Source organism: Danio rerio, chromosome 17, assembly GCF_052040795.2.
Source record: "Danio rerio strain M-AB ecotype USA chromosome 17, GRCz13ab, whole genome shotgun sequence".
Taxonomy (NCBI): Eukaryota; Metazoa; Chordata; class Actinopteri; order Cypriniformes; family Danionidae; genus Danio; species Danio rerio.
The window spans coordinates 14,784,297-14,796,331 of record NC_141037.1 but is presented as its reverse complement, the minus strand read 5'-3'; the positions used below and the strand labels follow the sequence as shown (position 1 = coordinate 14,796,331).

The window sequence follows — 12,035 nt, the reverse complement described above, 5'->3', positions numbered from 1 at the left end:
TATATATATATATATATATAACTTTGTATAACTTTTCAGTTATTTTTAACTTGCTTTTATTGTATAGCATACAGTATATTCCATGTCAAAAATGAATGAAGATTAATGAGCTAATTAATAAAGCAAACAAATGAAGAAACTGAACAAAATACATGACTATATACACACATACACACTCACTATACAGACCCTAATATTATCATTTATCCATATTCCTTTTTGAGCCACTTTATTAATGCAGCTTCTTCTATTGATGTACCTTAAAATAAATATTAAATTGCCATTTCTGTCTATTGAAGGTGTGTGCGTGCTGTCAACAACAATCAGGAAGGGCAGTGGCGGTAGTTTAAATGACACCGTGGGCGATGTCAGATTTATTTGCATTTTGATATTTATTTGCACATCCTATCATGTAGGAGAGACAACGTGTCAATAAAGAAGATATATCTTGCATTGTAAATATGCTGACTGGGTTGCACAGTCAGAATTGAAGTCTTAATTATTAGCCCCTCTTTGAATTTTTCTTATAAATATTTCCCAAATGATGTTTAACAGAGCAGGTAAATTTCCATAGTTTGTCTGATAATAATTTTTTTTCAGGAGAAAGTCTTATTTGTTTTATTTCGGCATAAGTAAAACAAGTTATTATTTTTCAAAAACCATATCAAGGTCAAAATTATTAGCCCCTTTAAGCTATATTTTTTCGATTGTTTACAGAACAAACAATCTTTATACAATAACTTGCCTAATTACCCTAACCTACCTAGTTAACCTAATTAACCTAGTTAAGCCTTTAAATGTCACTTTAAGCTGTATAGAAATGTCTTGAAAAATATCTAGTCAAATAGTATTGATTTTCATCATGACAAAGATAAAATATATCAGTTATTGAAATGAGCTATTAAAACTATTAGAAATGTTGAAAAAAAGTCTTCTCTCCGTTAAACAGAAGTTGGGGAAAAAAACAAACAGGGGGGCTAATAATTCAGGGGGGCTAATAATTCTGACTTCCACTGTAATTCATTCATGTTGTCCCAACACTAAATTCCTGAAAAATGTAAGAGTATTAAGTATGAAACAAATAAGTTGTCGCACAAAAAAAAAAAAAAAAAAACTCAAGATTTGTGTTGTTTTAGCTCATTTTAAATAAGTAGTTTGAACAAGAATTAAACATCTTTGTTTGAATGTGCTATTAGAATTAAAGAATCAGTTAAATAATCATTTATTTAAACAATTGATCATGAGAATTTGTTGAAACTGGCATCCCTTGTTGCTTTACATGTAAGTGAGGCATTTAGTCTAACACTTTAAATATCTAATAGACATCTGAAAAATAGACATATTGGCTCTAATTAGGCTAAAATTGGGTATACTAGATGTCTAAGAATAGCCAAAAACTAGACAAGTCATCAAGTACACAAGAAGGACTACACATGAGACGTCTGTTTAATTTGTCTACTTCAAGTGTTCACACTTAGATATGCTTGACGCTGTAAGCAGGTTTGACATGCTGTCCTGGGAAAGAGATCTTGGAGATAATTGAGCCCAAACCTTTGCCTGGTCAATAAGCAAGGGGGTCTGAGATCAGGTAGGTCTCCACCTGATAAATTGAGGAAAAGGAGGAGATAGGGTGGAAGGGGGGATTTTTCCAAAACGAAGATAAGGTAGTTGGTCTATTTGTTGGTCTATTTGTTGTAAGCTTGAATCAATCTGATTGTATTATTGCTGATTACGAATGAGAGGCTATCCACCTTAGCCTTGTTTTAGGCCCCGTTTACACTAGTGCGTTTTAGTTTTAAAACGGCGTTTTAGAATGAAAACGATCCGCGTCCACACTTGCGTTTTACCCAGCATTTCTGAACTGCTCTCCGTCCACACCAAAACGCTGAAAACGCACATCACGTGACCACACACGCACTCTCGAGCAAGCGCTGCACCCCATCTACCCAGATGAGAGCTCTGCTGGTCGGACTTCTCATCAAGCATCTCCCGCTGGATCTAATCTCACTATATTTATTAAACAAGATATTTCATTCATCTTGTTGTCTTTATCTAACGACATATTCCCTGACTTTGGTCGTTGGAATCTATTACTTGTTCTCAGGTCACGTGTTTTGGCTAAGCGCAAAGATAAGTCAATGATTAATGCAAGCACATAGCCTATTCTGTATATTGACTGATCGCTTGCCTTTATTTCCTATAATGTATAAACTTATTGTATGTTATACTTTTATAATGGCCATTATCGATTATTAAAACTGATATTCAGCAAAAGAGAGGGTGTTTCGTATTTTCACTGAAATTGAAAGGAGGCAGTTGTTATCGGCTCCGTTAAGTTATAAATATCCACACAGTGAAGATGGCGCTCATAAATGCAGCACGACGCCTCAACATTTCTGCTGTCTGTTAAGTTGCTAATATTAAAATGAAAATAGGCAGTTCCTTAAATCATGTTTACATTTTATTGTTGAGAAAGTGAAACAACGTAGCCAGGGTGATGTGAATGAAGTTATAAAGTACACTGTTCCCTTTGAAGATTTACCCGTGTCCTCGGTATAGTCTGTTTTCCATATCAAACTGAGAAGAAGAGACTGCAGCCTTGATCAAACTTACGAAGTCTGAACTTACAAGGAGAGGATGCAGGACTGAACTGTTTGTTAGGCTACTTAATATTGAGGAAAAGCCCCAATCAGAGAGGCGAATGTCTGCAGCCCCGCCTCCGTTTTCAGATGTCTCCGTTTTCCATCATCCACACTGAGACGGAGCAGCAGCGTTTCAGAATGAAAACGGCCTCTCCAGCGTTTTCGAAACGCTCCGTTTTCGGCGCTCGAGAACTCTGGCGTAGTGTGGACGGATGGCGTAGCCGTAGCAAAACTTATGCGTTTTTAAACTAAAACGCATTAGTGTAAACGGGGCCTTAGTCAAGCTGTCCATGTTTAGATGTTTATTACATGTCTATTAATCACACAATTGCTTGGTGGGAATATCTGGCTTAGGTTCAACAAGTGCTGACGGTGCAGAATACATGACAGAAACTAGTCTGACAGATACTCCACGACCAGCCGATGGGTCTTAAATGTCACAGCCTTATAATGACTGACAAGAATTGCTGCATTTCCATAAAGAAGCATCAGAGCTGTGCATTACATGTCTTCACACACTACTCGGGGTCTGCTTGTGGCAGAAGGCCTTATCATTTTGTCTGGTTAGCAGGGGGCAGCTGATATTACCATGCAGATGAGCGTTGGCAGGATGGAAGCAATCTGTTCGCCCTCAGTCAAAGAGGAGTCTCAACACCTGCTTGAGTTTCCTGCTCCTCCTCTCTATCTGCTGTTCACCGCGTGTCATGTCTCGGGTTCTTCTCCGCCCCTTTATAATTGGATCGCGGCTCTGTAACGTTCTCCCCCTGCAACCATTATTTTGTAGAAGAAGAAAAAAATGTAAAAAGAATTTACTGCTTGGAAAGTACAAGAGAAAAATGAGATGTTCTTTTTTTTTCGCTCGCTATTTCTCGGTTACTTGAGTCTTCCCTTGCGGGGTGTACTGGAGGGATTTGTGCAAAGAGAGCAAGCTCAGTAGTTCTTAAGAAATAAAGAGACAGACGTCTGGTTGAGGTAGAATGATTCCCGTGGGGCTTTAAGGATCATGTAGCGAGTGTCTCTGCTGTCTGGACAGGTTCTTCAGGGACTGTTTGTGTTGTTCCAGGTGGGTGGACATCAGTCTCTGTCTCAGCAAGACAACAGCATGATGCATACTGCACACAAAACTGGTAATCGCTTTCTCAGTTTAGTAAGTTCTAATCTGATGGGGACAGTCTGTCTGAAAGCAAAACACATTTCAAGAGCTTTTGATTGATACAAGGATATTTGATTTGCACTGGACAGGTAGTTGAAGCAGAATATGAATTACAATGACAAGAAGATTACATTAAATTCATCTGGATTCTGAAAATAATAAAAGGTATTAGTAAGGTCTGATATTTACTGTATAAGAGTGCACAGGGCCTGAAGCTTGCCCCTGCATGGTTAAAGGCAGTGGTCCTCGACCACCGGGCTACGGACTGGTACCTGGTACATGAAATCATTAATTATTTCCGTTTTATTTATTATCGGAGTCAGAACGATCTTTTATTTATTTAACCCACAAGCAGCAAAATAAGTAAAAAAAAGATGTCTATGGACCCGCAAAATGCCAAGGAATAGATCCGTAACTCATTTATCAACAAATCAGGGGAATCTAGCATTACTGTGCTAGATCAACTGCTAGAGATCGCAAACAATGGCGGGTGGCCATTTAGGGACTGTTCATATATCGAGTCTTCTTTAGAGTTTGTGCAAGTTCGTTATTTATAATGAAGGTGCTGGCGCCTTCCAGATGCACAGAGTAGAATGAACACCCTCAGCACAGCGTGTGTCACGTGACAAGGACTAACCGATCAGTTTCATACTTTATGTGGAATATACACGTTTTGGTAGATTAATGATCCGTAGATTAATGATCTCAGACAAACACAGAACACCCAAACAAGAGAAAGATTCTAATTAGTTAACGCGGCACGAATGTCTGCAGAAGTTTCGATTTTTCAACTCGAGCGATTCACGCGTTAAGAGCAAGCACGCAAAACATTCAACTCAGTCTGATCTTTCGTGCAAATCGCGCTCCCTCATTTGCGCATATCGCGCCGCAGAATGTCTATTCACATCTTTGCATTGACTTAACTTGCAAATCACTCGCGCTTGATGCTTCATCCTCGTCTAGTGTGAACACAGCATAAGAACATGCTCTACATCGCTCAAGCGTTGTAAAAATGGGCGTTTTTTAAAATTTTAGTACAGATCGAATTCCAGTATCGTGACAACCTTTCTACTCACACCATTTATACTACAAAATGGAGTAGAATAGATCATAAGTATGCGATTTGGGACACACATAATGTCTTCCTTACCTAAAGTCCTCCTCACACTGAGATTTTAGATACGATTCTGTCATCTGAGATTAATTTGAGAAATCCTAAAAGATTCCTGAAATCCTAGGCTAAAATCTGGGATCTTTGATCGTTAGTTTGACATGTTCACTGACAGCTGCTTAGTGCATATTTTTCCTCCAATGCAGTTCTGGCAGAAGTTTCAGGCACTTTCCTGCAGTGTGTCAACAGCTGCAGTGAGCGTCAATCCAAGAATCAATAGGAGCTCCAAATTTGATGACGCAATTCATGCGACAGTTCAAATGACCGCGGAGAAATGTCAAGTGTTTTCCTGGTTTTATTGTTGAGACACGTTGTGTGCAAAATTACCACTACAGATTGTTTATGTTTGCTGTGAGGAATTATTTCCTTTTCAACGATTAATGCTAAGCAACAACCGTTTCCTCCAAGGGATGCAACAATTAACCAATTTTACTATTAACCACACTTTAATTCATCACGGTTAATTAACCGTAAAGGCTTTTTAACACTGTGTTTTTACACATAAAAAAAAATTTCTGCAACTAACATTTAAGTTATGCCAACTGTGTGCTAGTTTAAAGTTCTGAGCTTGTACACTGACGCCAATACACACACACACACGTTGGACATAAAAAATAATATATATATATAATATATATATATATATATATATATATATATATATATATATATATATATATATATATATATATATATATAGAGAGAGAGAGAGAGAGAGAGAGAGAGAGAGAGAGAGAGAGATTTAAAAGGGAAATATTTTTACTAAATTTGTATTTTTACTAATTTTAATATTTTAATTAGGTTTACATTAGACTAATACTATTTTTTGTTTATTCTTATTTTTATTTATTTATTAATTATTCTGTCATTTATTTTGAGCATACAATTATTACTTTTTTTAATTAAACTTTTTTCATTTATTTTTAAGTCCAAAGAGATAAATTGAATATAGTTTATTTTCTATTGTTATTTTGTTCTGTATCATTTGGTTACTGAGAAGCAAAAAACACTTTAAAATATAAGTAGTTTTCATGTGATTTATCAATCTAGTAGTGTTGTGAAATGAATGAATGCTTAATAATCCTGATGACCGTGAAATTGTGATTATTCCTCAGACTATAATCGAACAACCACAATCTATAATCGTTGCATCCCACCTCCTGCCAGAACTACAGATTTAAAAAAAAAAAAAAAAAACGGTAAAACTCTTGTAAAATAAGCCCATTTCCAAAAGAAAAGTGGAGTATTCCTTTGAATAAAAGACAAATACTGCTGTACATAATTAAATAATCCCATTCTGTTTGTATGACTGACCATAGCTGGAGCTGACACATTTTGTAGTAACTTTCAATTCTCTTTAGCATCACTGTCCTGTAAAAGCATAAACTCACTCCAACACTGGATTCAAACCACAGAACATTTGGGTAAAAGACGTAAGCTTTGGTTCTAAATCCATCCATATAACAAAGGCAATGAGCGTGCCTACTGAGGCTACTAGATAAGTCAGGCAACAGTCTATTGATGCACGGCATTGCAGGGGAGGATGCATCTGTGGTGATTTTTAAGGTCACGACTGCATCTTTCTGCTGTTCTGTTTATATGAATAAACAAAAACAATATATCAAGCTGTCACATTCACTATAAAAAGCCACAACAGTTTCCTGCTGTTTCAAGAGCTCCGACCAATGCCCCAGTTCATCTCAGAAGAAGAAAAATTGCTTTGACTTGTGCACTACGATACATTTTGGTAATAGCTTATACTAGTTAAAAATGTACAGTCTAGAAGCAACTATTTGCACGGCATGTTCAGTAGGGACTCAATCGTAAGAAACTTCTACATGAAAAATGGCAAATCGAGGTTACGGAGAAACAATGATTGATTCTGACTGATGGAAAATCTTTTTGTTGACCAGTTTTTACTATCTTAATGGCTTAAGCCTCAGTTAGATCCTTTTCACATTTACGGGAAGTCATCACAGTTGGGTATATTTAGAAAGCAGTGAATGGGAGAGTACAATTGTTTTTTGCATTCCAATCAGCTCAAAAACAAAAGTTTTCATGACCTTCAAATAAAATAAAATTAAAATTAAAAAGATGGAAAGACAGCAGCCAGAAGAGAATTACTGTCCTGCCTATAGACTCTGTGTTAAAAAAAACATCTCGCAAAGGTGTGATATACCATGCAAAGGTGATATAATATAAAAGCTTATGATATAGTACAAAGTGTAGCTGTGTAAATGTACAAACATTAAACAAATACAAACAATTTTCTAGGATTTAAGATGTTAAAAACTGCTAAAAATGAGTCATTACCGTCTTGTGAAAAGGTCTATTGCAATATTTTTATGTATTAGGAATGGAGGCCTAGGATAAGATTCTCATTTTATAAACAAAACCTCTCAAACGTTTTTTTTAAATAAAACATGGATTTAAGTGTGGTACCCATAGAAGTTATATGAACAACCCAACATGCTAGTAACCCACTGTTGAGTCCAGGCACGTGCACAAATAGGGCTCAACCTGTGCAGTGCACATGCCCTTTTTAGTCTTGAATAGAAAGTACCCTTCCAAAATAATCAAAAGTGCCCCCGCGATGCCCTTCAGCGCGACAACACCGCTCTTGAGTACACGCGACAACACAGCTGATCAGGACGCGCGCGACAACACCGCTCTTCAAGAAAGTACGCGCGCGACAATTAAATTTTAATTACATTTTTTTTAAATTAAAAACTGCTTTTATTCTAGCTGAAATAAAACAAATAAGACTTTCTACAGAAGAAAATATTATAAGACATACTGTGAAAATTTCCTTGCTCTGTTAAATGTTGTTTGGGTAATATTTTAAAAAGAAAAAAAATTAAAATGGGGGAGGGGGGGGGGGGGGGTAATAATTCTACATAAACTGCCATTTTTGCTAAAGTTTGAAATATATATTGCATATTTATTATATATTATTTTATTTATGTGAAATTTACTTGCATTTTATACATGTAAATTGCATATACTGCCATATATCAGATTTCTATAAGGGGTTTGCCCATATTTTACCTTTTAAAAGACTGCAGAACAACCAACATTGGGTAACTTTCAAAACAGAGTGTTGTAGAATGTATTTCTGGCTCCAACCACAAGCTCCATATTCAAGTCATGTTTACAACCTAGACTCACAAACCAGAATTTTTTTTACATCCACCTGAAAATAATCAAATGAATGTTGCTTTAGTTGCCAGTCTATTGTTATTCATTCCATGATTTTCTGGCTCCAAGTAGGAAAGCTCCTAAATTGCCTGAAAAATAGCAATACATAAATGTCAAATTTCATGCACTCCAAAAATAAATAAATAAATAAATAAATAAATAAATAAATAAATAAATATAAACATAATATAAAGTATATAAAGTATATATATATATATATATATATATATATATATATATATATATATATATATATATATATATATATATATATATATATATATATATACATCCTTCAAATTCATATTTCAAATTCATGTTTCCTACAAAATAAAAATTCATTTGTTGTTGGAGTTTACCAAGCTTGTCTTCATCAATGGCAGCGTGCCTGTAAATGGCAGGCTGCCGGTAAAGTTCAGAATCGATTTAAAACTTTTGTTGTTTGTTTTTAATGCAGTCAATGTCTTTCTGCCCTCTTATTTATGTGAAATTGTACACATTCACCAACCCAGCAGAGCCTTGCATTCTGCTGGCCAACGTTTGCTAGAAGTCCCACAGTCAAGCTACAAGCAGTGTGATTGCTCTTTTGCAGTGGCAGGTTCTAAACTTTGGAATACCCTTCCAATTGAGTTTAGTACAATCACTGGGCTGTCACTGTTTAAAGCCAAGCTTAACGCTGATTCACACAGGGAGTCTGTGTGTAGTTTTTCTGTAATTGCTAGCATATGTAAGACTGTAAGGGTTTGTGTGTGTTTATATATGATGCATTAATTTATTTTATAAAATTGCAGGCATTACAGTATAGGCTATTTCACACTGTCATTGATCTGCAGTTTTAATCAAATGATGTTCATATGAAGGTTAGTAATAAACATTTATACACAAGTATTTATGTGTATAAAGCATCTGTTTTGTGAGAAGTGCTTCTCATATGATATTTGAACGACCCGAAGCGCTTTACTTTGAGCACCCACTTTATTTTTGAAAATTTCTGTCGTACACCACACCCACCATTGGTCCCCTTTTGGCAGTGGAAAAGCAAGCCTGATAAAGGTGACCTGTACCAACCTGTACCATGCAATACCAGTCAGTGGAAACGGGTCATAAGTTTAGTAAGGTGCTATATAAATAAACATTGATTTATATAAACAAGCCGCTAAATCTAAGAGATTGCGTTGAAACACTAGCGAAAAGCTTTCTCCATGTAGACATCCTTGCTTAGTAATCCTTCAGTGACGGATAATGGAGGAAAATGTTTTTAGGAGCTTATGGAGCAGATCTTGCTGCTACACTCTAGAAATAAGAACAGGAAGAGCAAGCGTTTAGTTTCCTTAGTGAAAAGTGAAATAATACGCTGCTGGATCTGAGCGAGTCTGAGCACAGTAGCTCAAAGTGTGGCCTTATCCCGCCTCGCTGAACATCTAACCCCCCTTTGTGAAGAATGGAGTCAAGGATTAAATGGTGAAAGTAACCTTCCTGAATCTCCATGAGGCTAAGGTTGATCTGATGAGGGATTGTGGCCTGGTGCCATGTGAGGTCTGGAGAAGGGAATAAAGCATTAGTAGGGGGGGTGTAATAGTAAAGAGGTTTTGCGATGCAATGATATCATGGATAAGCTGGCACAGCAGGTCACTTCAGCTTTGTTGCAGCGGTTAGACACTCAACACTGTGAAATCGTGAGCATTAGAGCACACTGAAAATGACTCATTCTGAGGAAGCAGCATTATTTCAGCATGATGTCATTCTTAGTTTACGCACACACTTAAAGACAGATGAAAATGTGTCTACATTCAAGTCGATCTGTCTATTTATCTATCGCCCATATGTCCACCTGTCTATAACTGCAAAACCACTATCTGAAATGTTCTAATGAGCATTGTTCTTAGGCTTATGTGTATGTTAAACAGATAGTTCCAACCCAGGCTCATTCTGAAAATATACCTCTATATAAATATATGGACTATAAACACTAACACTAAATTTCTGGAGACTGCCAAATACGTCCCAAGAGGTACAGTTTTTGTTTTCGCGAATATACTAAAGGCTGCTGTGTACACTTTTTGAGATCTCAAATTTCTCTTACAAGTGCAATTCGCATTTGCCTTTCTCTCATAAATTCACTGACTGTTGCTGTTTTCTCATAAAAGACTGACTATTTGACTGACTCGACTGACCCACCCTCCCCCTTCCCTAAACCCAACCAATAGCATTTTAAAAAAGCACAGATTGACCCGCCCACCCACCACCCTAATTACAACTGACAAATTTAAAAAACAATTGAGAAAAAGAAAAGCCCTCGTTTTATTTTACCACGTTTTACCACACTCTCACCCTGTTATTTACTTGTTTATTTAACTTTGGAGTTCTGTTTTTGTCTTACCTGCTTTCTGGAACTGTTCTTCACCAGATTCAAATCCCGTCATTGTGGTCATCTCCTCTCTGCATCTCAAGTCCACCAACATACATGGTGAGCTACTGGATAAATTGGTAACAGCTGGAAAGCCGTCCATTCGGAGGTAAGCGGTCAGCTGGTAAGCTTTCAAACATTTACATGCTTCTTTCTTCTGTTGAACACAAACGAAGATATTTTGAAGAACTTCAACTGTAGGTGGTGGATTTTTCTCATATCTGACACGTAAACTCTGCAACAGCCTTCCTAGCACAGTTGGGGATGCAGACACACTCTGTCATGTTAAAACTAGATTAAAAACGCATCTCTTTACATTAGCAAACACAAATGCTTTTGAAATCTAAATCCTCTACAACAGGGGTGCCCAAACTTTTTCGTATAAACAACCAAAAACTAAATATCATCGAGAGCCTTGGGCTAAAGGTAAATACACCAATTTATAATATGTGTAAGTTGCCATGGGTAACTTCCTAATTTACAGTATTTTATAATATTTCAAAATTAAAAGGCAACATACTTTAAATCACATTAACTAATGCAGTATAACTTTTATGTAATAAAAACAAACAATCCCAATTGGTTCATTCGTTCATTCAAGCGTACATTGGTGCAGGTGGAGTAGAAGATTAGTTCATTTTTCAAGTCCTGTATCACGTGAAAGACAGTAGTCAGTCATATGCATTTAGAGCCGGATAAAGACTTGATCGGCTCATTTCTCGAGTCCTCGGTTTGAGTCATCTATTTACATCAGGGGTCTCAAACTTAATTTACCTGGGGGCCGCTGGAGGCAGAGTCTGGATTTGGCTGGGCCGCATCAGGTTTTCCACAAAAAATTAATAATGTTATTAATTAATACTTTTTGTTTATTTTTTTCATCTTATTTTGTTTAAAAAATTACAACAAACACAAAATAAGATAAAAACAAACCAATTAAAAATTTATAAGAAAATAAATCAATCAGTAATAAATAATAATAATAATAATAAAAATAATAATAATAATTTGATTTACTGTTATCCGCTGTGCTGTTACAGAAAAAAAGCAGCACTGTTTTGTTGTCATTTGTTTTGACTACTTTTAAGTCACATAGAAATATATAATGTTCATTGTGTGAGGGAATGCAAATACAATGCAAGTAGCGCGATGCAAATGACCCACAAATAACGGTGTGACTCTTATTGGCGATGGACAGGTGTCGATGTGACTGAAGATAACATTAGGAGGCACTGACTTCCTTACTTTTCTTTTATCCCACCACGTACGCATCACTTTGATTTCATTTGTCAGAGAGAGAGAGAGAGAGAGAGAGAGAGAGAGAGAGAGAGAGAGAGAGAGAGAGAGAGAGAGAGAGAGAGAGAGAGAGAGAGAGAGACCTCACATTAACTCTGTCTATTCTTCAAGAAGAGCCCACAGTAGCTCCTCTGTCATGTTCTGTGGCTGACTTGACTCGTGTTGCTCCCG

The 12,035-nt window shown here is 36.5% G+C and overlaps 1 protein-coding gene across 2 annotated transcripts in view; it reads right to left on the bottom strand.

The window, feature by feature from the left end:
• The window catches only part of LOC147833028 (uncharacterized), a 425,349-nt gene that overhangs the window by 15,642 nt on the left and 397,672 nt on the right, over positions 1–12,035 (bottom strand). The window contains exon 10 of one of the 2 annotated variants that reach the window (XM_087290192.1): positions 10,545–10,728. The exons of the other annotated variant lie outside the window; for it this stretch is intronic. Within the exon in view, the coding sequence (XP_087146318.1) occupies positions 10,704–10,728 (25 nt within the window). The 3' untranslated portion in view covers positions 10,545–10,703. The remainder of the gene's footprint in view (positions 1–10,544; positions 10,729–12,035) is intronic. 2 annotated transcript variants of the gene reach the window in all.